The sequence below is a fragment of the Pectinophora gossypiella genome, chromosome 9, assembly GCF_024362695.1.
Source record: "Pectinophora gossypiella chromosome 9, ilPecGoss1.1, whole genome shotgun sequence".
Taxonomy (NCBI): domain Eukaryota; kingdom Metazoa; phylum Arthropoda; class Insecta; order Lepidoptera; family Gelechiidae; genus Pectinophora; species Pectinophora gossypiella.
In genome coordinates, this window is record NC_065412.1 from 14,554,451 (window position 1) to 14,580,029 (window position 25,579).

A 25,579-nucleotide genomic window follows, 5' to 3' on the forward strand; every position below is an offset into this window, starting at 1 on the left:
TACTAACCCTATGGATCTTATGTTGTCCGAATAAACTTTTTTTGAACTTGAATTTGAATAGTATCTCGCCTGATTCCCCGAAAGGAGTAGGCAGTAAGTGTATAGTGTAACACCCACTCCTCGTCAGTTATGTTTAAGTCCCATGTAATAAGGGCAAAGTTGTTATTGACGGGGTACAAATCCTGGAAATCACAGTATCTAAGATCCAAACGTTAACTCGAACTCATAAAGCGGTTATCGCTGTTTGCAACGGTATTTATTTAGTGGGTGCATCGAAATTATTAGTTTTATGAGCTTTGAGACATGATGATGATGACCATTGTGTTCGCCCCTTTAGCCCAGCATCTTCCACAAACAATATCTGTTTAAAAGGGTCATTTATACCCAAAAGCAAAGATAAAAGATGCATATTATGTCTGGTATCCATGAAAGCAGAATGATAGGTGTCTGTCTGTTCTGTGGTGTCCGGAAGTAATAAATGTTTCTTTCTGTCCTTCTTTCTTTCTTTCCTTCTTTCTTTCTTTATACGATGGAAAATCTATACAGCGCCATCTACATTGTTTTTAGGTAACGTAGCTTGCCTCATTGGTTAATTATTGAAATTCTAATTATTGGACGATGTACTGGGATTGGGTAGACCTTCTGCCCATAGTTAAATAAAAATAAATAAATAATAGGTAACACTTACTTGAAACACTATTGCTTCCCTTTTTATTTTGGAGAAATCCTTGAAGATTGTGTCGACTATCTCTAAGAACTTTTCTCGTTGTAAAAAGCTCGGGCCGTCCTTCTCGAAGTAGTCCAGGAAATCGTATAGAAGGAAGTATGTTCCTGAAAAGAAAAATAAGAATTATGATTCAATAGCAGTTGCATTCTGCCTGTAAGGTCAGTGACTGGCCTCACCAACTAATGAGGGACTTTCGAAGCTACGTTTCCCAAAAATAATATAGGTCAAAGTTGAGATTAGTTTATTAATACCACCCTTAGATACTGATGGGGAGCGGAAAGATCTCATCATCATCAGCCGTACGACGCCCACTGCTGGGCATAGGCCCCCCCAAGGATCTCCACGACGATCGGTCCAGCGCTGCCCGCATCCAGCGGCTTCCCGCGACCTTCACCAGATCGTCGGTCCACCTTGTAGCGGGCCTACCCACTGAGCGTCGTCCGACACGTGGTCGCCACTCCAGAACCCTTCCGCCTCAGCGACCATCGGTTCTCATCGGTTCTAAAGTCACCGACATAGCTCGGAGAAATGCAAAGCTGAAGTGGCAGTGGGCAGGACACATAGCGAGGAAAGGTCTATACGTTGTATTATTCTTTACTATATACTACTTACTACATAGGTAGTCCCATATGTGGCAAATGTAGAATAAGTCACATCAAAAAATAAATTCGTTTGTCATAATCGTTTGCGACGTGACTCAAACTTCAGATTCAGAATCAGTAAATAGTAGCCGGGACCGACTGATTAACGCACTGTCAGAAGTACGAATCATCTTATTTTCGGACAATCGGGTGATCAGCCAGCAATGTCCGAAACAAACACTCAGAAAATGATCACGAAGTGATTTTTACACAACTGCGGCGAAGCAAAAGAGAGGAAGGATTAGGTACGTATCATATATATATAATATATATCATATATATATATATATGTGTGCCGTGTGACCGGACCTTCAAGTCGAAGTTCGGTTTCGCCAGCCACATTAGAGCCCACCACAACAACGATCCGGGATAGATATTTTAGGAGTCGCCGTCGCCGGATACGGTTTGGATGACATGATGATGATGATATGTGCATGCTCGTGTTATATCACCTAACTTCTAAATTGACAGCTGTCAGAATTTAACAAATGAGATATCATTACAAGCGTCTTGATTATCCGGTGGTTATAGGCTATGTGAAGTTTCGCAAAAATCAATGTATCGCCTCTCCTAAACATCACTATACTTACGGAAGAATGTCAAACAATTTTTTTTTGTTTCATACTTTTCAGAGCGCGACATTTCCGTTTTTAAATTTGATTTTTATTGTGTTAAGTCCCTACCGGAAATCGAACTAGGGACCTACGGATCGCGAGCGCTCAACCACAGGCCCGCAGAAGCCGTTGTAATAAGTAACAATAATGTATCATAGCCTATACAAGTATACCTACTTCAAATTAGGCTAAGGAAACGAAACATTCTGTCAATTTTCTTACGAGGTAACGAACTAGTTGACGCGGTCGTAATATAACTAACAAAGCGGCAACCCGCCTCTGGTGCTTGTTAGCGACTGTTTGTCTACCTATATACCTATGTTTTATCTTACACCTATATTACAACACATCTACATGATAATCTCTCATAAGCTTACGAACATATCCCCAAGACAAGGAGGTAGGTACGATAAGGTGCAAAGTCCAATCAGTTTATTGCAAAGTAATAAATTAACTGGTTGCACTTAAGACCTCCTGGTTACATGTCGTTTCTGTAATAGACCAAAAACACGTACAAAATCATAAATTTTATAATTATGACAACTAATGGTTCGTAATTTCATCACTGTTTACAAATAATTCGCTGGGCTCAGTGACTGAACTTTTGTGATGTCACTAATACCCTGTCATCATTATCAGCCCATTAACGTCCCCACTGCTGGGGCACGGGCCTTACCTATGGATGGATAGGGAGATCGGGCCTTAAACCACCACGCGGGCCCAGTGCGGATTGGTGGTTATTAACGACTGCTAATGCAGCCGAGACCAACGGCTTAACGTGCCTTCCGAAGCACGGAGGAGCTCGAGATGAAAACTCTTTTTTTTGTGGTCACCCATCCTACGACCGGCCTTTGCGAAAGTTGCTTAACTTCAACAATCGCAGACCGAGCGCGTGAACCGCTGCGCCACCGAGCTCCTCCCTATAACACTACTATAACTCCCTATAACACCCTGTATTACCTACGTATAGAGTTGCTCATTCCGAACAAAATCATATTAAGACTTTGAAAATCTATTCGTACTTTGTTGGGGAACAACACTTTATTACGCGCTTCGAAGTGAATTACAAAATATAAACTCAATTTCGGTAACAAAATCACATACAAATATTGCGTTCGAAATTTTTGTTTTATATTCATTTAAGACAGCGTTTAGGGTATTTTATATTGTATTATGTTATTTTTTATTTAAGATATTATGCGTCGGAAGGACTTTGAACGTACTATTTGCCGAAACAGCCATAGATTTGCTTCTTTGCTGACAAAGAGAAAATGAAATCAAAAATGGCTGACTTGGACGGGATTTGAACCGGCCTTATCGAACCGGGACCAGCGTGTAAACACGTTCACTGTGTATGAACCACATATGGGCAATAAATTTTAAACTAATACGAGCATGGCCCATATGTGGGCCACATTTTTTCTTGCCATACTGTGTCTATGTACATAAATTCCAATGTGTTTATCGAAATACATTGTGTTGCACGTGAGGAGTTTATATCTAATTTACAGTTGCACAATGAACGTGTTAATCATTAATTACACGACCATCTTTATCCTCGAATTATGCGAATTTTTCGATCTATGTCGTCATTACTTCTGCGCTGGACTGGGAACGAATAAAAAATAAAAAAAAATATTCAACCGCTTCTTTTTTGCGTATGTAAATATATAAAAAAATCCCGATGAATTGACAACCTCCTCCTCTTTTAGAAGTCGGTTAAAAACTGATGGATTATGTCTTCGCTAACAACGATGGAACAATATTAGGGACAATGACCTGTCACCACACGGTTCATCGGATTCAGCTTAGGACTTCGTATCATAATATTTTTGATTTGTAGCGTTGGAACGGCAACCGCCCAGATCATTAGGAATAGGAATCACATGGGCACGATAGTATTGAAGATATATGATAAATATGTAATATACATAATTATTTGAGGACAACCTAGTCAAATGAAATAGTTAAAACACATAATAACAGTCATCCCGTGATCATGGCACTTGCAACAGTGTCGAAATATCTGGAGTCTCATATCCCTATTTCAAACGCGGTAAGAACCCGTTATTATGTGTTTTAATTTTGATAATAACCGCGTAAACTTAAAACAATGTATAAATGAAATACTTTTCACGAAACATCAAAACCACAGATGTCAAAACTATACATTTCTATGGAATTTGTAAAAAAATACACACGTATGTATGACGTCATTAATCATTACACGTCGTCATTGAACGTGTTCAAACGTCGAACTCTTTGTTGTGTAATTGTGTTAGAGCAGATTACTGCAACTCATATATATTTTGCGCTGGACAGAAAACATAAAAAAAGCATTTTGTTTACTTACCAACCTAAACCTCAATAGATTTTTTTTTTGTATTTTTCGCATGTGTGAAAACTTCTGGTAATAAATTATTGAATCTGAAAGAGGGAAGAAAAAATAAACATCTAAGCGAAACCTGAACCGTGGAAAAGGCCAGGTGGGTTCATAATTTGTTTCGGCGAAATTGAATAGCTGAGAGTAGAATTTATTGCTTCTATCAATGTTTTCACGCCGCAAATCTGTTAAAATGTTTCCTTTGCAACAAAGGAAAAAGGAAACAATAATTTGACATCAGAAAGTGTCATAAAAAGTGTTAAGTATGACGTCATAAGTCATATTCGATAATTTATTAATCTTAATATTATTTAACAGAAAGCTCGTTGAGGTGTGAGTACTTAATTCGTCTTGCGATGGGTGTACCTCTGACTACCCCTATTGGGATATAGTCGTGAGCTTATATATTAGGTATGTTATGTTATTAACATACTTTATCATCAGCTTCATAGCGTTATCTCGTTACCTAGCCGATTTTTTACAGAAGCGACTGACCTTCCAGCCCGCGAAGGGAAAGCCATCCCAATATAGGTCAGGTCACATACCTCTGAAACGCATTTCTCGGCAATTTGGATGTCCTCGCGATGTTTTCCTTCATGGCTGAGCACGTGATAATCATTTATGTTCCAAACATGAATTTTAAAACAAATAATGAAGTAAGTACAATCACGATTAAATATCTCAAAGTCCCTATTCTTCTTCTTATCGTGTGGGTTGTGAGGTGGAATACCAACCTCATCAACCCTGGTGTCCCTACTGACATTGTTACACTTGCTTGGATGGTTGTTATCATGCTCGCTTGCTTGATAACTTATGATAAGTGAACGTACCGTAATTGCTGATGTCGCTAACTGACGTACTCATCTGAATTTTTTGGCAAATCTGATATGCACGTTTTGCTATTGTCGATAAGATATAAAATATTTTAGCAAAAAAATGCAGATACGTCGCTTTGCGAAGTCAGCCAATTTTAGGTAGGTACTAAATAGTATACTTTTTATATTGGTTCGAATTCCGGTGGTGAAATATCAAAAAAATAACGTTGTGATCTATAGTTTGGTAAGGACATTACAGGCTGATCACCTGATTCATTAAAACACATAATAACGTGTAACGAAGCATTTCGGACCAACGAGCCTTGTAGCGACATCTTGTGGTTTCTGACGATAATAACGTTGTTTAAATATTTTACCCGCAGGAAATCACAGATGGCGCTGCAGGGTTATCGATGGGCCCGAATATTTTTAATTATTTTATTTTCTTCAAAATTTGGTATATTAAAATTATCTGCAACATTGATTTTTGATATATTATAATTATATTGTTTAAATTTTGGGATCAAACAAGTCGATCGATTGTTGTCGTTGATTCGGCGAATTTATGGTTTGGTAGATTTTTTCTAGTTTGGCAACTTTGTTCGTGGTTCTTGTGTCAGACTGACAGCTGGCTGAGCTGCGAGACAGGTTATGGAAAGGGGCTTTTTGGCGGGAGGCGGGAACGGGACAGTTGCTTTCTTCATTGAATAATCTAAATAATTAATACGAAGTGGTGTTTTGTGGTTAATGATCGCATTAAGTTAGTCGGAAGACATTCGCGAGTGTTATTATATTGGAGTATTCAATAAACAAAGTGTATCTGCCTATTTTCGCTTCGTGTCAGGAAGCCGCTTCATAACTCAAAAGTTTATGCGGACTTTTGAGTTAATTCGTTTGGGGTTCGGAGTAGGAGTCTACTCCGAGGGTGGGGGCTTAGGTTTCATCATCATCACCTTTCACCATTTCATTAATCATCAAGAAAAAAAATACGTCAGACATGGCTGTATGGGCATAGTTCCCTTTGCCTTACCCTTCGGGGAAAACCAAACCAAAAAAAAAAAAAAGGTTATGGAAAGTGGGGACGTCGCGAGAGCGCCGGAGACTCCACTGCCGTAACAATAATGTGGGCAAATTAAAAGCCACGATTTATCGGCGACATCAAGAGCCGATGTCTCGATTTAAATAAACAACTTAACCGAGATGCAACATCACTGAAATCCCATCGCCGAAGGTCCAGTGGGTGGGTTTAGGTTTCATCCGAGCGATGCCCAACTATCCCGGATGATCCTATGGGGTTTTTGAAGTTTTAGAGTTGTTTTTTTCTTTAAAGTTTTAACGTTTTAATTTTCTAACGTTTTGCAAGTTTTAATGTAAGAAGAAGTTTATGTTTGGATCAGACTATTTCAACAAATTTTGTGAATGAAGATTGCTACTGTTTTCTTCGGCGTTTGCAAGTTATTTCAAGCTTCATTTCGGCGGAGCTTGCCTTGGTTGTTTGCACGTCGAAGCTTTCCTTTGTGCGGCGCGCATGTGGATGTGCCGCGCCTCTCCTTTTGTCAACACACCGGATAAGGCCCGGTGAAGGTCTGCGAGGTTGACCGGTGGACGTGCAGCCCGCCAGCTGCGTAACAGTTGGCCCGCTGCGCCGCCATCGTCCAGCACGCCCTGGCCTGAGCCGGCCTCAACTCATCACCTGTACGGTATTCCGGAACGCCTCAGGTAGGCTTGATAGTCGGAGGTCCTCGAGTAAGTGAGGTGCCTACTAGGAGGACGGAAAGATATTTTTAAACCTAGTGTAATCTTATGGTCATGTCACAGAGTGATACTTAACCTAACGGCCCACTTCTCTGTATTGAATGAAGTCCATTCTATTGGAATTTAAAAGAACGTTTCAGTGGCGCCCTTCTTGGTGAAATTGTCGCTCTGTACAACCATTTTAGAATATAAGTGGTGTTGGCATAAACTTTAAGAATAAATTTTGTGAAAACAGTGTATTTTTTTTTATTATTAAAAAGTGATGGGATTTTGTGTGAATTGTTTGTGTTTTGTTTGCATCTTAGGTTAAGTTGTGTTTGTCTTAGCATAAGTAAGGTTCTAGGCCTCCTACAGAGACCTAACTTAAATACTTTTTTTTGTACAATAAGTTTTAAACCCAAATTTAAGACCAAAGTGGTCCAGGGCTTATTGTCATATTTAGTAGCTACTACATTTGTGTTTTCATTATTTATTTAACCTTTTGTTTAATTACAGGGTTAAAACCATATTTAGAACATTTTTAAATGCTTACTAGCAATTATATTTATCACAATTGAGTTTTTCTTTTGGTAAAATTAGGATTAATATCCATAATAGTAGTACTGCATATTTTCAACATTTTTTTTTACAATTTGTAAACATAAATAATTAAAAAACCATTTATTATTAAAACAATTAATAATACTTTCAAAACATCAGCTATAAAGATAGTTTTTTGATAACATTTACAACAGGACATTGAGTAGAAATTGATATTTTGTAACTTTGCTTCATCATCATATTGTTAGTTGTGCCGCTGCTTGGCAAGCATTTTACTTATTTGTTTTTGGGAATAATTTTAGATCTGTCTTTAAAAAAACAACTTTATTGAGTAATATTTAGTAGTCGACTTGCTTTACAATCTTTATTTATTCACAACATATTACAACTTGACAATAACAATTAAAAGTAAACATAACCTTCAACAAAATTTATTTAAAAACACTGTTGTTTCTTTTATTATTGTGAAAATTAACTACAGGGATATAAAGAATTGATGTTGTGTGATAATTACACTTATTTGGTTTATATTTAATGAAAATTTAGTACATATTTTAGAAAATAAGTTTTGGAGGCAGACGGGTACATTTTGAAACATAAATTTACTTCAGTTTACTTCAAACCACTTTTCAATCTTGAAATTATAACTCTGAAACACAACCATGGATATCCAAACTGTTTATTTACATTCACTGCTCCGTGATGAATTAATATATGAGGTGAGTATTCGTGCAGAAGCACCAGCTGATACTGTTCTCAAATTGAAGAAACAGCTTAGGGAGTTGATCACTGGTTTCTCTCCGGATGAAATAATGGATGATGAACGAAGACCACAGGCAGAATTCCCAATCATCACCGAAAAGCTGAAGGAGCTGCAGGCAAAACTTGATTTAGCAGTGAAGTCTAGGGAACGTCATCACCTTATGCGTGCTAGGGCTTTATATAATCATCTTCATCACCGTCTTGAGCGTGTGGTATGCACGGAGTCTGTCGATAGGGACATAAAATTGAAGCTGAATAAAAATCTTATAGCTTGCGGTCACTCATTGGAGAAATTGTTGTCAACAAAAAACGTCATCGACCCAGAAGAGGAAAACAGGGGAAAAGGGACAGATGGTTCAGCAATTAATTTAATGAAGTGGAACATTAAATTCGACGGCCGTACGAGTCCACATACGTTCTTGCAATCGATAGGTGAACGCGCCTCAGCGTTCGGAGTTAGTGACAATGTACTTTTCAAGTCCGCCTTTTGTTTCTTTTCGGACCAAGGTCTTCTATGGTACAGAGGTGTTAAGGAGCAGGTTTCGTCTTGGCAGGAATTAAGTTAGCTTTTAGTCCAGGAATTCGCACCCGTTGATTTCGATTATCGTTTGCTGGGGGAGATTAGAGCTCGCACCCAAGGACAGGATGAACCAACACACATCTATTTTGCAGTCATGAACTGTATGTTTTCACAATTGAAACGACCACTTTCGGATAGTGACAAATTAGAAATTTTGACGCACAATATTAGGCCCGTTTTTAGAGAGCAGTTAGCATTGCACGACATAGCTACGATAGCTGAATTAAAAGAAAAATGCCGAAAAATAGAATCTGCGCGACAAATGACACAGCTCTTTGTCGAACCACCTAAGCAGTCTAGTTTGAACAATGACTTCGTGTACAAAGGCAAAACAAAACCTATTATGCCAGTCAGCGAATCCCCTGATGTTAGGGAAACCGAACAGGTTTCGGTAGTTCAGCCACCAATTCAGGCTCAAACTTTCAGGCAGCGACAACCGCCAAATAATGAAAAGCCTGGTAGTTATAGGACAAAATCTGCTGCTAACAAATCAGAATTTTGCAAAAGATGTAAAGTGTCTACTCACTCAACCGCAAGGTGTAGGGACAAGACAGTCAAATGTTTTAAATGCGGTCATTTAGGGTTTACGGTAAGGTCGTGCCCAAAATGTAACAACCCAAAAAACTAGGTTGCTCGGACAATAACGCCGATCCTCCATCGAAGGTCGAAGATGGGGATTGGAAACAATGGTTACAGGTAGTAACTAATTATTTTAAGCTTAACAACGTAGCTTCCGTTTTGTTCGAGCCCAATGATGATGACGTTCGACCATATTTGAAACTTAATGTCCTGGATTTGACAATTTACGGATTACTGGACTCAGGTGCAGCAATTTCAATTTTAGGAAATGGAGCACAAGAATATTTTAAATCATTAGGTTTTACAGTACAATCTGGCAAAAACACTAATGTTACTGTTGCGGATGGTTCCCAGTGTACCTCTACAGGATTTTTAATGTTGCCCATTACATTTAATGGTGTAACCAAAATATTGAAGTTTTATATAATACCCAGCATTAAGTTAAATGTTATTTTAGGCGTAGACTTTTGGCGGGCATACAATTTAATGCCGAAAATTTTTGAAAGTGTTTCCTACATGAGAGGTCCACAAAAGTTTTTAGAAATGCCAGTCAACTCTATACAAGCTTATGACAGTCTTCCCAATGAACACAAGGAGTTAGCGGAGCTTATGATAACGAAATTTCATGACATTTCTTTTGAGCGCAAGGGTTTAGGTAGGACGCATCTTACACAGCACGTCATCGACACTGGGGTTGCGCCACCGGTCAAGTGTAGACCTTATCCCATGTCACCGGAAAAGCAGAAGGAACTACATAAGGAGTTGGACAAGATGCTGGAGCTGGACGTTGTCGCCCCGAGCGAGAGTCCTTGGAACAATCCAGTCCTTATGGTTCCTAAAGCTGACGGTACATGGCGATTTTGTCTGGACTGCCGGAGGCTCAACTCTGTGACGAAAGGCGATGCTTATGCCATTCCCTACATACCCCAGATATTGGATAGCCTCAAGAATGCCAAGTACATCAGTTCTGTGGATTTTAAATCGAGCTTTTGGCAAATTCCACTCGACCCTAGCTCACAGGAGAAGATTAGTTTCACAGTGCCTGGTAGGGGGTTGTTTAAATTTAAAGTTATGCCATTCGGCCTATGCGGAGCTCCTGCTCGCCAACAACGGCTCATGGACATGTTGTTTGGACATCCTTTCTGCAGTGACGTAACTAAAGGCATGATATTCGTGTACATCGACGACATTATAGTAGTTGCTGAAGATCTAGAAACGCACATACTTCTTTTAAAAAGGCTTCACGATAGAATACAGAGCGCCAATTTAACAATCAACTTTGAGAAGAGCAAATTCTTCCGTAGCTCTTTAAAATATCTGGGTTATGTAGTGGATGAGTTTGGGCTTAGAACGGATCCCGATAAGGTTCGTGCTGTTCTGGAGTTCCCGGTACCCAAAAGTTCGAAGGAACTAAAAACCTTTTTAGGTGTTTATTCGTGGTACCGTAGGTTTATTAGGAATTTCTCCACCATTGCGGCACCCTTACACGCTCTTACCAGCTCTAAAACTAAATTTATTTGGAACCAAGACGCAGAAAATGCTTTTGTTACATTAAAAAACTCTTTAGTTTCAGCTCCAATTTTAGCCTGCCCTGATTTTAGTAAACCATTTTCAGTTCACTGCGATGCATCGAATTTTGGCGTAGGAGGTGTCTTAGCGCAAAATATTGATGGCCATGACCGCCCTATCGCTTATATCAGCAGATCCCTTAATAAAAACGAACGTAATTATAGTGCTACCGAAAGGGAGGCGTTAGCAGTTGTGTACGCGGTTGATAAATTTGAACCATATTTGGGTAGTAGACCATTCACCGTCGTAACAGATCACGCTTCGCTTAGGTGGTTCATGAATTTAGAGAATCCTACGGGACGCTTAGCTCGTTGGGGTTGTAGGATATCTCAATTTAATTTTACAATCGAGCATAGGAAAGGGAAGGATAATGTCGTCCCTGATGCCCTCTCACGATTGCTGCATGTGGATGCCATCGATGCTCCAAATGCAGGAACCGGTGATGAGTGGTATGATAAGGTTTTTTCTGGTTGTACGGCTTATCCCAAAAATTATCCCAATTATCGCGTCGAAAATGGTACTCTCCTACGATACAGCAAGGGTAAGTATGCCTTGACTCAGGAGTTTGATTGGAAGATTGTTGTGCCAAAGTCAAACCGTCTGCAGGTCATGTCCGAAAACCACGAACCACCGACCTCGGCACACCTCGGAGTGTTTAAAACGCACCGTAGGTTGTGTTTGAGGTATTTCTGGCCAGGAATGTACCGCGACGTGCTTGATTTTGTCAACAAATGCCGTATTTGTTCTGCTTATAAGCACAGGACCAAACTCACTCCTGGGATCATGGGTCAGCCTAAACAATGCTATAGGCCGTTTCAAGCTGTATCCGTAGATTTGGTAAGACCTCTTCCACGATCACGTTCGGGTTACATGCACCTTTTAGTAGTAACATGCTGTTTTTCAAAGTACACCATGTTATTTCCACTTCGTCGAGCGACTAGTGCTGCAGTAGCTAAAAACTTTGAGAATTATGTGCTTCTAGCTCACGGGATTCCTGAAACCGTAATTACCGACAATGGGGTTCAATTCACGGGATCAGAATTCAGTGGCCTTCTCAAGAAGTACAATATTCCACGAGTTCACTACGGGCCTAGGTATACGCCACAGATTAACATGGTGGAAAGGTACAACAAAACAGTCATGACAGCTGTTTCGTCTTATGTAGCTGACGATCATAGGGCATGGGATCTTAATTTATTTAAGGTGCAGTTTGCATTAAATAGTGCGGTGAACGAAACCACTGGGTTTAGTCCATTCTTTTTGGTCCATGGCCGGGAACCAATTATTAACGGTTCTTTTTATAATGATGACAGGGAATATGAGGTCTCTATGCCAAGGGACGAGTATGCGGGTGAATTTGGGGTCCTTCAGGATATCTTTAATAAGGTTCGAGTTAATATCGAGAAGGCTCACACGACGAACGCGAAGTACTACAACCTGCGACGCCGTAACGTCAATACTTTGCGCGAAGGTCAAGTAGTGTGGCGGAAAACGTACGTACAGAGTGACGCCGCTAATTTTAAAGCCTCGAAACTTGCCCCGAAGTACGAGCAGTGCGTAGTCAAAAAAGTTTTATCACCCTTGGTGTACGAATTAGTTTCATTTAGTGGCAAGAACTTAGGTTCTTGGCACATAAAGGATATAAAAGTTTAATTTCCGAATTGCCCTGTATTCCCCTAGTTGTATTTTTTTAAAAAACATTTTACCGGCTTGGATCTTTGTTTTTGGCTCAATTTAAATTTACATTTATAAAGAAAGTTACATTATTTTTCTTTTTCATATGGTTAGCTTCATAACATTATTTTATTAATAAAACTTTGGTGTGTTTACTTGTGTCGTAAGTGGCCTAGTAACAACCTATATTTATAACGATCACGTTTTTTTAAGTAGTCTTTTGATTTATAAAATCACTAGATTAACTAAGATTTTATAAATGTTTTATGTTTAATGTTTGTTTTTAGTGTGTTTATGTGTGCGCTGATAAAGGCCCATACACACTGGCGTCTGCAACGCAGCGTTTTTATGAACGCTCAACTTAGCGTTTTTATGTTTTTTTTGTTTAGGCGGTTATAGCCAACTATTTGATATAGTTTATTCATGTTGCTCGTGACAACATTTTTTAGGCTTTATAGTAGCCATTTATTAGAAATTCATTAAAATAGGAAACCTCATTAGGTTGACTATTTTTTTTGTTTTCGACGGAGCGGGTAGTGACTCCTTAAATAAGCCTCTAGCAACTGTTGTTTTGTTTTTTGTCTTTGTCTTTAGAATTGGGATATCGAGTGACACTATGAGAGTCGTCAGCTCATCAGGGTTATGAATGTGGGTGACACCCAGTGAAATGGATACTGGGTGCTACTATATGAAAGAAGTGAAAGGTGATCAATGAATGGTGATGAATAACAGGTCGGGGTAATTGTTGTGCTTAGGGTTGTGCTGTTTAGATGTTGGTGTTTGTGCTTCGTTACGTTTTTTTTTATAAATTGTTGTTGTCTCGTCTTCTGTGACAGATTTTTTTTAAAATTTGATAAAATTTAGACTGGTTGTGCGCTCCAGGCTCTATGGCTGAGGGCAGCCGTGTTTCTCACCCAGTTCGAAACCTCTCGTGGGTAGGGGGGTATTGTAACGAAGCATTTCGGACCAACGAGCCTTGTAGCGACATCTTGTGGTTTCTGACGATATAACGTTGTTTAAATATTTTACCCGCAGGAAATCACAGATGGCGCTGCAGGGTTATCGATGGGCCCGAATATTTTTAATTATTTTATTTTCTTCAAAATTTGGTATATTAAAATTATCTGCAACATTTATTTTTGATATATTATAATTATATTGTTTAAATTTTGGGATCAAACAAGTCGATCGATTGTTGTCGTTGATTCGGCGAATTTATGGTTTGGTAGATTTTTTCTAGTTTGGCAACTTTGTTCGTGGTTCTTGTGTCAGACTGACAGCTGGCTGAGCTGCGAGACAGGTTATGGAAAGTGGGGACGTCGCGAGAGCGCCGGAGACTCCACTGCCGTAACAATAATGTGGGCAAATTAAAAGCCACGATTTATCGGCGACATCAAGAGCCGATGTCTCGATTTAAATAAACAACTTAACCGAGATGCAACATCACTGAAATCCCATCGCCGAAGGTCCAGTGGGTGGGTTTAGGTTTCATCCGAGCGATGCCCAACTATCCCGGATGATCCTATGGGGTTTTTGAAGTTTTAGAGTTGTTTTTTTCTTTAAAGTTTTAACGTTTTAATTTTCTAACGTTTTGCAAGTTTTAATGTAAGAAGAAGTTTATGTTTGGATCAGACTATTTCAACAAATTTTGTGAATGAAGATTGCTACTGTTTTCTTCGGCGTTTGCAAGTTATTTCAAGCTTCATTTCGGCGGAGCTTGCCTTGGTTGTTTGCACGTCGAAGCTTTCCTTTGTGCGGCGCGCATGTGGATGTGCCGCGCCTCTCCTTTTGTCAACACACCGGATAAGGCCCGGTGAAGGTCTGCGAGGTTGACCGGTGGACGTGCAGCCCGCCAGCTGCGTAACAGTTGGCCCGCTGCGCCGCCATCGTCCAGCACGCCCTGGCCTGAGCCGGCCTCAACTCATCACCTGTACGGTATTCCGGAACGCCTCAGGTAGGCCTGATAGTCGGAGGTCCTCGAGTAAGTGAGGTGCCTACAGGTGTACGGACAGTGTTTTTAAATATAGTGATATCCCATGGTTGTTACGGAGTGACAATTAACCTGACGGACCAAAGCGCGACCTGTCTCCCTCCATAGGGTTTTTGACCTACCTATGGTTAACTAAATAGATTTGTATATTCAAAATTATACATTGTACAAATTCAAAGGGAGTTTTCTTTGTCTCATGCTCACCGGTCTATAACATCTAGCTGTGCCCTTCAGGTAAACACCACTTTATAAATTTTCTGAAACATATCAGTATTATCATAACACCTTTTTCCTATTTTACCTACCTTGCATAGGTAGCAAAAGATTTACGTTTCAAACGGGTTCTTACCGCGTTTAAAGCAGGGATATGGCCGCGGGGGTTATTATAACCGCATAAACTTAAAACTATAAATTAAAAATAAAAACATAAAATTAAAAAAATATATATAATATATATTTTTAAATGTCATGTAAGAAATGTACTGTGTTGGAGTGCCGTGAATAAATAAAATAAAATATTATATTTATATTCCCTACCGAGGCTGGTCCTTTATCAACCCTCGATGGTTACACCTCATGAACGAAGGCACCCGCGTTTAACCAAACTCTATTAGACCAGCGTGTTTATAGAAGATGTAACACAATGAACCTAACAATTCACAAAGTTATTCTACTGTCTGTTAATTTCTACCTGAAGTTACAACTCAAAATGAACTTGACTTAACCTGCGAAACTAATTAATTTACTCATACAAAACCGTCTCCTTCTAATCGTGTGGATTGTGAGGTGGAATACCAGTCTCATCAACCCTGGTGTCTGGGTTATTATAGAGCCGCCAAAGGCCCCCGACATGACTCATGTAACGACTACATACTTACATCTGTAAGTAGTAACCGGGAACCACGGCTTAACGTGCGTTGTGTAATATTTTAAACATCGATGGAAAATATATACACTTCTCATCAAAAAAATCGAAACACTTCCGTTTTCATTGTTTCTGTCCGAATGTAACACAAAAAAGAATTCATACGATGAAAAAAAATACATAAATGTATAGCTGGCAGTTTGGCCATTACAGTAATAAGCGAAAATTCTAAATTCAAAATTAGAATTTCATTTGTTTATCTTATAAACGAAATGAATCACTGTTTTGAGACAAATGTGTGTTTAGGGTTGGAGTACATTTAGCGTTTAAAAACTAAAAATTGGCGCCTATCCTTAAACTTTTTGTTTTTTATTTCAATACTGTGACTTTGGGACGTCTGAAAAACGGTTTTTTTTCTAAAACGTATGGATACTTCGCCCACAGAAGCCGCCCAAGTTGTGGCATTGCTGGATTCTGGCCTTAGTCAGCGTGTTGTGGCTGCAAGACTGCATCTAAGCCTGTCATCTGTTCATAGAGTCTATAAACGTTATCGGGAGACTGGTTTGTTCACGCGCCGTTCAGGATCTGGCAGGAATCGGGTCACTTCTGAGCGAGATGATCGATTTATTGTAACAACTTCTTTAAGAAATCGACGCCTTAACGCTTTTCAACTGCAGCAGCGGCTTCGTGTTGTACGAAGGGTGGCTGTAAGTGACTCTACAATTAGAAGAAGGTTGAAGGATCGTGGACTGGTACCGCATAAGCCAGCAAATGGGCCGAAATTAACTGCAGACCATCGAAGAGCGCGCCTTAACTTTGCACGTGAGCACCTAAATTGGTCATACCTACAGTGGAGCAAAGTTCTCTTTTCTGATGAGTGTAAAATTATACTGTATGGTAACGACGGAAGGAACAAGGTCTACAGAAGAGACGGAGAACGCTATGCACAATGCTGCATTGAAGAAAAGGTCAGCTATGGTGGCGGTTCGTGGACGGTTTGCGGAGGAATCAGCGCCGACGGTAAGACAGAGCTTGCTTTCGTGTCTGGGCCACGTCTGCCTGCACTAAACTGTCATCGGTACGTCGAAGAGTGTCTCGAGCCTCATGTGATGCCCTATGCACATTTTATTGGCAACGGCTTCATATTCATGCACGACAATGCTAGGGCTCACACCGCGGGCGTCGTACGAGATTATCTTAACGAAGTCGATATCTCTATTATGGAATGGCCAGCAAGAAGCCCGGACATGAATCCCATTGAACATCTGTGGGATGAATTAAAGAGACGAATTCGAGCAAGAGATCCTGCCCCAGAAACACTTAGCCAGCTGCAAGATGCAATCCAAGAGGAATGGGACAATATACCACAGCATGTGATCGTGACTCTCATCCGATCGATGAAGAACCGTATGGAAGCAGTAATTAGAGCTCGGGGAGGGAATACAAGTTATTAAATAAACGTTTTTTAGCTTTTTTTTTCATTTACGTGTGTTGTTTTATCCATTTCCTTTATACTCCATACGGAATAAAAATGACTCATTTAACAAAATACGAAACCTATGAAAAATTCATTTTAGAACATTAACATTAAGATTTGATAAGCTCATATTACTCACTATTAAACGACATTTAACATTTATTCCTAAATGTACACATTTTTCTGATAATCCTGACAAAACGTAAACTTGCAAGGTGTTTCGATTTTTTTGATGAGAAGTGTATATGAATAAGTAAAAAAAGAAATCATTCGGTCGAGAGGTGGTAAAAGGAAGCATTTTTAATTGAGCCTGTAGTTATGTACTTTTGTTTTCTTTTTTAGTTTTAGTAGTTTAGTTTTAATTATTCGTAACGTTAACAATATTTAATTGTTAAGTTTTTGTAAATGAGTAAAAAGTAGGTAATTAAAAACATAATAATAATAAAATATATAATACATTAAGTTAAGTATATATTAAGTATAACATAACATTACAAATACTTTATTGCACAAACAGGAAAAAAACAAAAAGTAAATATATATTATTATAATATATTATTCATGTACAAATCGATTATGCTCATTCTAATTGGCCTTTTAGGGGTGAGTTCTCATAATGATAGGTTTGTCTAGAAGTATGACAATGAGTACTTCGCCAACTATTGTTAATTGTGTTGCCACCTGGTGATAAAAGCAATCAAAATAAAACATCAGTTATTGTCCTTACGTACTAGGTATTTGCTATTTGAATGTCAAGGTAATGAACGGAAACAATAAAAAAAACTACTATACTATAGATATCTACTATTAGACAGAACGACTAGTTGAGTACTATTAGTGATTAGATTTATAATTAAGATCTGGGGGGTTAAAACGTCCACATCAAAGCGATTCATCTAAAAAAGCAATACTGCTATTTGACATTTGTTTACATTGCGCACTTATTCAAAATTCAAATTCAAATACAGGAGCCAGTGTTGTGACGTTCATTAGCATAGTGATGTATAAGTCGAGATTAGGCCAAACAACTCTTCTCTATCTATATACAACATTCTAATTTAAACATTATAAAATATTAATTATTAAAATATATCGATAAATGAAAAATTCTTAAAAATCATTCGATATTCAAACATACTAAAAACTAAATGCTAAATTCCATGTCCATCAATGATTAAATTTAACGTGTATCAAAATTCAAATTAAGAACCAAGTACTTTATTGTTATTAGTTTTTATTCCATGCGTAAACAAAGCAACAAATAAGTACTGAGTTCTGAATTCAAATTCTGATACACAATAAATCTTATAATTGATGGACATGGGAATCGACCAGTTTACAACTAGTCAAATCAGTTACTTTTTACTAAACGCCTAGACACGAAATTACTATGGAATTTGTATAAAAAAGCGCACGGTGACGTCATAGAAAAACGTGATAAAATGACGGACTAATTATTACGTTTTTCTTGATTAAAATTTACAAATAAGTTAAATAGTAAAAAGACAACGTTTTTCGTTAGTTTTAGATCTGTCTTTATTTAGTAATCAGATTTTCATAATTTATCTTGAACCTATTACACCAATTAGATCGGTTTACGACTTGCCCGGGAAAATAAGCAACGGAACATTTTCTATATTTTGCTCAGTCTAAGTCCAGCATAAAAGCGTCTAGTGTTCAGACAGTACAAACATACATACTTACATAAACTCACGCCTCTTTCACACCGGAGTAAGCAGAGACTACGAAATTCTATTTGCTTCGATCCTGACTTCCCTGTCTATTATATGTTTTTTGTTATGTACAGTCATGAGCAATATCATACCCACTTTAGAACCCTGTCGCACTATCATATTTGACATTTTAATGAGACTTACGGTTGAATTTGTCAAAAAGTTAATGTGACATGGTTTCAAAGTGCGCAGGACCGATCGTCGTGGAGATCCTTGGGGGAGGCCTATGCCCAGCAGTGGGCGTCATACGGCTGATGATGATGATGATGATGGTTTCAAAGTGTATACATATTAGTACACGTGACCGTATGTGTATGCTTGTCTGTTTTTTAATGTTCAGTATTTTATTAATATCATTTTAATATGTACTTCACCCTTACTACGTAGTATTTATGATTGTTTATTCTGTGACTGTACATTATCGTGCCCTCATATAATGACTGTTATATTATTCCAAGTGCTAAGTCAACCACCATAAAGTTATTATCTGTTATGGTCTTTTGAAATTCCTGACACGTTTTCTTAATTTGCTTCCGACACGCGCGGCATTTTATATTATACTATATAGGCATAATCATCTCAGGCCTTTACATCTTTATCAGATGATTCAAACAGCGTTTCTGTGGCAGCTTTTAAAATACGGTCAGGAAAATCTCTACAAAGTCTTTATTTTATGTACCTTTAAAAGGTTCTAAAACTTTAAGACTGCATTCGGGCAGCTTGAACAATATAGCCGATAGGTTCGCTACTAGCCTAAACTCTTCTACCAAGCCGCAGTTAAGTAGCCTAGTGGAGTAGGTTCCATATCCCTTCCGATTTATTAAGGAATGACTGAATATTGAATATATCAGTTCCTAAACTCAAGAGGTTATTCCCATGCATTCATGTGTATAAAATGGTGATGATGATGATGTCCTCCCAGACGTATCCATCGACGGCGACACCCGTAGCTAGTGTTAGCCTGGGCTCTTGCATGGGCGCAAGCGTATCTAGGAAAACCCAATTTGGTTTTGAAACTCCTGGTGCAAGAAGCACAATAGAGAGTCCCACTTGAGTTATAAAGTGTAGTGGTAGGAGGGCTTGGGTCGAGTTTTTGGATCTGGCGTTTGGCGCCAAGATCTTCAAGACGGGCTCGTGCAAACCTTTCTAATCCCGATTTCGCAGCAGATGATCAAATGACCAGATGTACTACGTGCATACATAAACTCACGCCTATTTCACACCGGGGTAAGCACAGACTATGGAATTCCATTTGCTTCGATCCTGACATACTCCTCTTACCTTTCCACCATTAGGATAGTCAGAGGTATATACACCGTAAGGTGAACAAAAATGATAAGTGGTGCGCCGTATCACCGTCTATAACGATCGAGCTTGGTGCAAGAACCGGGGTTCGAACCGACGCCGACGCTCCCCGGTTGAGAAGCAAGCCGGTGTACTACAGGACCACAGTGCCAATGAATGTGAAAGTCCACCAGTATTCAGTCTCCACAGCCTAGCAGTCATAACACGTGCAGCACGTGTAGGTAAGGTTCATGGACGAACTGAGAGGGTGGCGGGGGGAACGGCCAGACGAACTTCGTTTCTAGGTGAAATAGAGAAACTAATTTCTATTTCATATATATCAGAAAGAAAGAAAGAAACAAAAGACGTTTGTTATGTGTAGGCTCTACCCTGACGACATAAAACACACCATACCCTAAACAAATTTAATACATTAACAGACTAAAACATTTTTTTAAATCGTCGTAGTAAACATTAAAATTAGTTTCCGTGTTTCTGGAGTTCGAGATTCACAAAATGTTTTGCAAGTTATACCCTATCCATTCTTGCGTCATCGTTAAGTACCTCCCTAGCGGTACAGTCATGAGCAATATAATGTACCCACTGTAGGACTCTGTCGCACTAACACATTTGACATTTAGTGAGACTTACAGTTCAATTTGTCAAAAAAGTCAATGTGACATGGTACCAAAGTGGTACATATAATGCTCGTGATCGTACTTATCACAGGGTCCGATAACCTAACTAAAGACAGGTGAATAATGGTGTTGATTCCAATACACACCATCGAATTTTATTTTAAGTTATACCCGCCATTTTCTTATCCCCCGAAAAGGAACGGAACGGGCAATCGACAGGCATAAAATTTATGGAACACACGTCAATTTTAGGCAGTAATTTTAAAAACCCTCCCAAATATATATATTGGCCAATAACCCGACAAAATTAAGTTGACAGCACACGTCAAACGGGTTGCATACTAGCGAGATGCCAATTTTATTCAGCCGGGTTATTCATTCATTTTAAAATTGACAGTTGTCAATCATCCGTCCCTTTCCTTTTCGGCGGATAAGAAAATGACGGGTATACATTGTTTTAAACGCGGTAAGACCCCGTTATTATGTGCTTTAATTATGACGGGTATAACTTAAAATTAATTTAGGCCTGGTAGAATCGGGGCCATTATTAACATTATAGCCTCGTTCAATATAGTATCACGCCAGAGGAATCGCGTAGGCAGAAATGTATAGTATATACGGATACACGCATTCCTCGCCAGCTATGTTTAAATCCCATGTAATAGGGGTCGAGTTTTCTGCCATTAACCGGGCACAAATCCTGAAAACCACGTGATTTCAATTATCTATGAAATCTATGATCCAAACATAATTTCAAACTCAAACAGTCGAATTCAGTGGTCTATAGCCCGAGCCGGGATGTACGATCATAAGCACTAAAACGTGTACACTTTGATACCATGTCACACTAACTTTTTAGACAAATTAAACCGTAAGACTTATTAAATGTCAAATATATGATAGTGCGATAGGGTTCTACATGATATTACTTTTTAGGATTGGGTGTTTTGGCATTAGATTTAAAAAATGTATTTTTTGTCCTCGACAAAATCGTACAAGGCTAAAGTAAGGGCGCGGGTAACACAAGATAAATAGACAGACATTATAGCCACCAACACGCCACCAATTCCTAACAAGTTGTAGACTGAAACTGTATACTGATTTAAATACAGGGCGTTAGTGGCATTGTAACGAAAACTTTGAGGGATGATTCAGACCATGATTCTGAGTTGATATCAAGTGGAATTTTCCGTCGCCAAAGTATAAAACTGAAAATAATTAAAAAATAAATTAAATTTTCATGACTCAGAATCATGGTCTGAACCATCCCCTTCAATATTCGTTACGGTGTCACTAACACCCATACGTACTTGTATGGGGTATAAGTGACATCGTAACGAATACTGAGAGGGGTTATTCAGCTGATTATTCTCAGTTAATATCCAGTGGAATTTTCCATCGCAAAAGTGAATTAAAAATAATTTAAAAAATATAAAAAGCATCGTGAATTTTGTGACGAAAAATTCCGCTTGATATTAACTCAGAATCGTGGTCTGAATCATCCCTCTTAGTACTCGTTACGATGTCACTAACAACCTGTATAGCTTGACTAATTTGTCAGTCAGACAGAAACATAGTAAGTATACAGCTTAATGCAAAAGAGTCAAAAGAGTGAGTAATGCGAAACAGAAAATGGTAAGTACTTATTATACTGACAGTTATTAAATTTAGTTAGTATGTAACCGCGTCCGTGGTCCAGTGGTTGAGCGTTGGGTTTACGATCACAAAAATCACTTTGTGATCCTAGTTTGGCTAGGACATTACAGGCTAATCACCTGATAGTCCGAAAGTAAGGTGATCCGTGCTACGGAAAGCACGTTAAGCCATTGGTCCCGGTTGATATTTACTGATGTAAGTTAGTAGTCGTTACATGAGCCATGTCAAGGGCCTTTGGCGGCTCAATAGTAACCCTAACACCAGGGTTGATGGGGTTGGTAATCCACTTCACAACCCACATGACAGAAGAAGAAAAAATATATGTAAGCTTGGTATGTATCGTAATAAATAATATATTATATTCTAACCGGTTTACGAGCGGTGAATGTGTGTTTGAGTATTTGACAGCCAAGCAAAATTGGATCCAATTATTAAATAATTTGATTGAACTTTGCTTCTTGTGAAATAATTAAGCACGATCTCCGCTTGTTTATTTTATATTGCTTAGGCTATTAGCTGTAAAACCCTACCAACCCGCAGTGGAGCAGCGTGGTGGAGTATGCTCCATACCCCTCCGCTTGATTGATTGGAGACCTGTGCCCAGCAGTGGGACGTATACAGGCTGTTTATGTTATGTTCTGGAAGTGTTATTCTGTTGTACCATACTTGTAGATAGTTGAATTATTATGAAATATCATTACTTCAGCTCTTTTTGCGTGAAAACCACACACATCGCTTGTATGATTATGACTTATAATTATTATTAACTTATTAGTAGGACATGGACACAATGCGGGGTTGTCTGGAAGATATCTCTTTTAGAGGTATTTCCATCTTTTTTACCTTTTTTTTTTATTAATGTGTAAAGAGTTTATAATTTCACAAAATCCTTTTGTGACTCGAAAAGATTGTGAGAAAAGAGTGTTTCAGGCAAGTTTCGTTAAAGTTAAGTCTCAAAGAAATAAAAAATAAATATGTTACGGAAGAGCGGTCTACACCACACTGTAATAATAATTATTTTAACGTATTAGAGCATGTTATTACCAAACATAATGATAGCAAATAGTTAGTCTAATCAACAGTACAATCATTAGAACTCTGTTGCATTAACATATTTGACATTTAGCGAGACTTACAGTTTCATTTTTCAAAAAAATAAATGGGACATGGTACTAAAAGCGTAGGAAATATGATTGGCCACCTGATACGACACGATTCATTTATAACAAACATTATAGAAGGAAAAATTGAAGGGAAGAGAGGAAGGGGTAGACCTAGGATAACATTTATGAAACAAATAAAAGAGAAGGTGCAGGTCGTGTCGTATCGGGAGGTGAAGGTTTTGGCGGGAAAAAGAGGAATGGCGATTACTTCACCGACAAGAGCGCAGCTCTTAAATAGAGAGAGAGAGACTAAAAGCGTAGGTACAAAGTAATGTTCATTACATTAATAACTTCATTAAAGGGAGACACATCAGAGAAGTAAATGACGTAATGGTTTCAATTATCACAATTGCAAACAAAAGATGGACTTGCCTTTGTGGTGGACAACCGCAAGTTGGAAACAGCTGCCCTCGACGCAGATGCCAGTTGAACTACTCAAACCATGGATAGGGATGGCGATTTTACAACACTGACTTTATAATAATAACAACATAAACATAAAACATGGAAAAATACTACGTATAGAACGGCAACTCTCCGCTCCCCACCAGCGGTTGAGCTAAGTTTACCTCACCCCCGCTCGGTCTTACTTTAGTCTTCAATCGTATGGCGTCATGACACACACAGATGCGCGTGTACGATAACGTCAATGTGTAGTGACTGAGTAAAACGAGGTGTTTTGTAGGAAGTGTCCGAGATACGACATAACATAATATCCATTCTACTATCATGTAAAGGGATCCCACATAGATGCAGTTCATCTAAAAAAGCAATATTGCTATTTGGTGCAAATGTCAAATTGCGATATTGCTTTTGTAGGTGAGTTGCTTCCATGTGGACTTTTTAGCCTCTCTGGAGCTAACACCGCCTCCAACAAAGAGATTTCTTCAAGCGGACATTTGATTGTCTTTTATTTACTGATATGTCAAACTTTGGGGAGCTCGGTGTGCTAGCTCCCCAAAGTTTGACATATGGGTGACATATAATGGGTGAGAGCCTTCAGCGCTCCCCATTTGTCCGGCCAAGTAGTTAATGCCATCTGCGGCAAATCTACAATAAGTCACGTCAAAAAAAAAAAAAAAAGGGAGCTCGGTGGCGCAGCGGTTAACGCGCTCGATCTGCGATTGTTGAAGTAAAGCAACTTTCGCAAAGGCCGGTCATTGGATGGGTAACCACAAAAAAAAAAGTTTTCATCTCGAGCTCCTCCGTGCTTCGAAAGGCACGTTAAGCCGTTGATCCCGGCTGCATTAGCAGTCGTTAATAACCATCAATTCGCACTGGGCCCGCGTGATGGTTTAAGGCCCGATCTCCCTACCCATCCATAGGGAAGGCCCGTGCCCCAGCAGTGGGGACGTTAATGGGCTGATGATGATGATGTCAAACTTTAATTACTTATCTTCTTTCTTTTTTGCCAATATTCTCATTCGTTTTCTTCGAGGAGCTCAAGGCGTTATTCATACTGTATGCACTCAAAAGCTACCTGATTAAAATTGTTTTTTTTTGTGCAATAAGCCCGCATATTATCTCTTTGTTGTCTCGTTTCCTTTCTTTTAAGTTTTCAATGTACTTATAAAGACCGTTTGTTGTTGTTTATTACCTAATAGAACTGTGTTTTTCCATCCTTAATCACGAGTCAGTTTCAACCGGAGCCTAGTTAGCAGGAGGTTGTCTAGGGGTGCGTAGCAACGAGGGTGGGTGATCGTCCCGCCACCCCCGGGCACCCCCTACGTGGGCGAGTCTGTAGTACCTGGTAGTACGGCTAAAAATCCACAGCGTGTTGTTGTTGTGTCTACAAGCCACTGCGCATGTGCGAATACCCCACCAGGTGTATTCCACAAGACGCAAACGACCTCGAACTCCTACTGATATTACTGTCGCCTATAAGCCTTCCAACCACCCGGCAACCTTGACCTCACTAATTCTGCCCGACATCATGAAATCAAATATTATTATTATATTTAATTAGAAATATAATATGCCATAGGGGTAATTTTCCAGAACTTTGGTGGGTTCCGCTAGTCTTGGTTTATGCTTTGAGTGGTAGCCCAGGCAAAGCAAATCTTATTTAATTCTTTATTCTTGTATTTGTACACAACAGAACAGACAAAAAAAACATTATAAAGAAAACAGACAA

General features: G+C 39.0%; 2 protein-coding genes across 3 annotated transcripts in view; both read right to left on the reverse strand.

The window, feature by feature from the left end:
- Positions 1-25,579, reverse strand: part of LOC126369663 (abl interactor 2) — a 317,799-nt gene that overhangs the window by 58,067 nt on the left and 234,153 nt on the right. The gene's annotated exons all lie outside the window — the stretch shown is intronic.
- Positions 1-25,579, reverse strand: part of LOC126369626 (acetylcholinesterase-like) — a 167,985-nt gene that overhangs the window by 52,576 nt on the left and 89,830 nt on the right. For both annotated transcript variants that reach the window (XM_050014133.1, XM_050014134.1), the window contains exon 3: positions 689-831. In XM_050014133.1, coding sequence (XP_049870090.1) covers positions 689-831 — 143 coding nt within the window. The remainder of the gene's footprint in view (positions 1-688; positions 832-25,579) is intronic.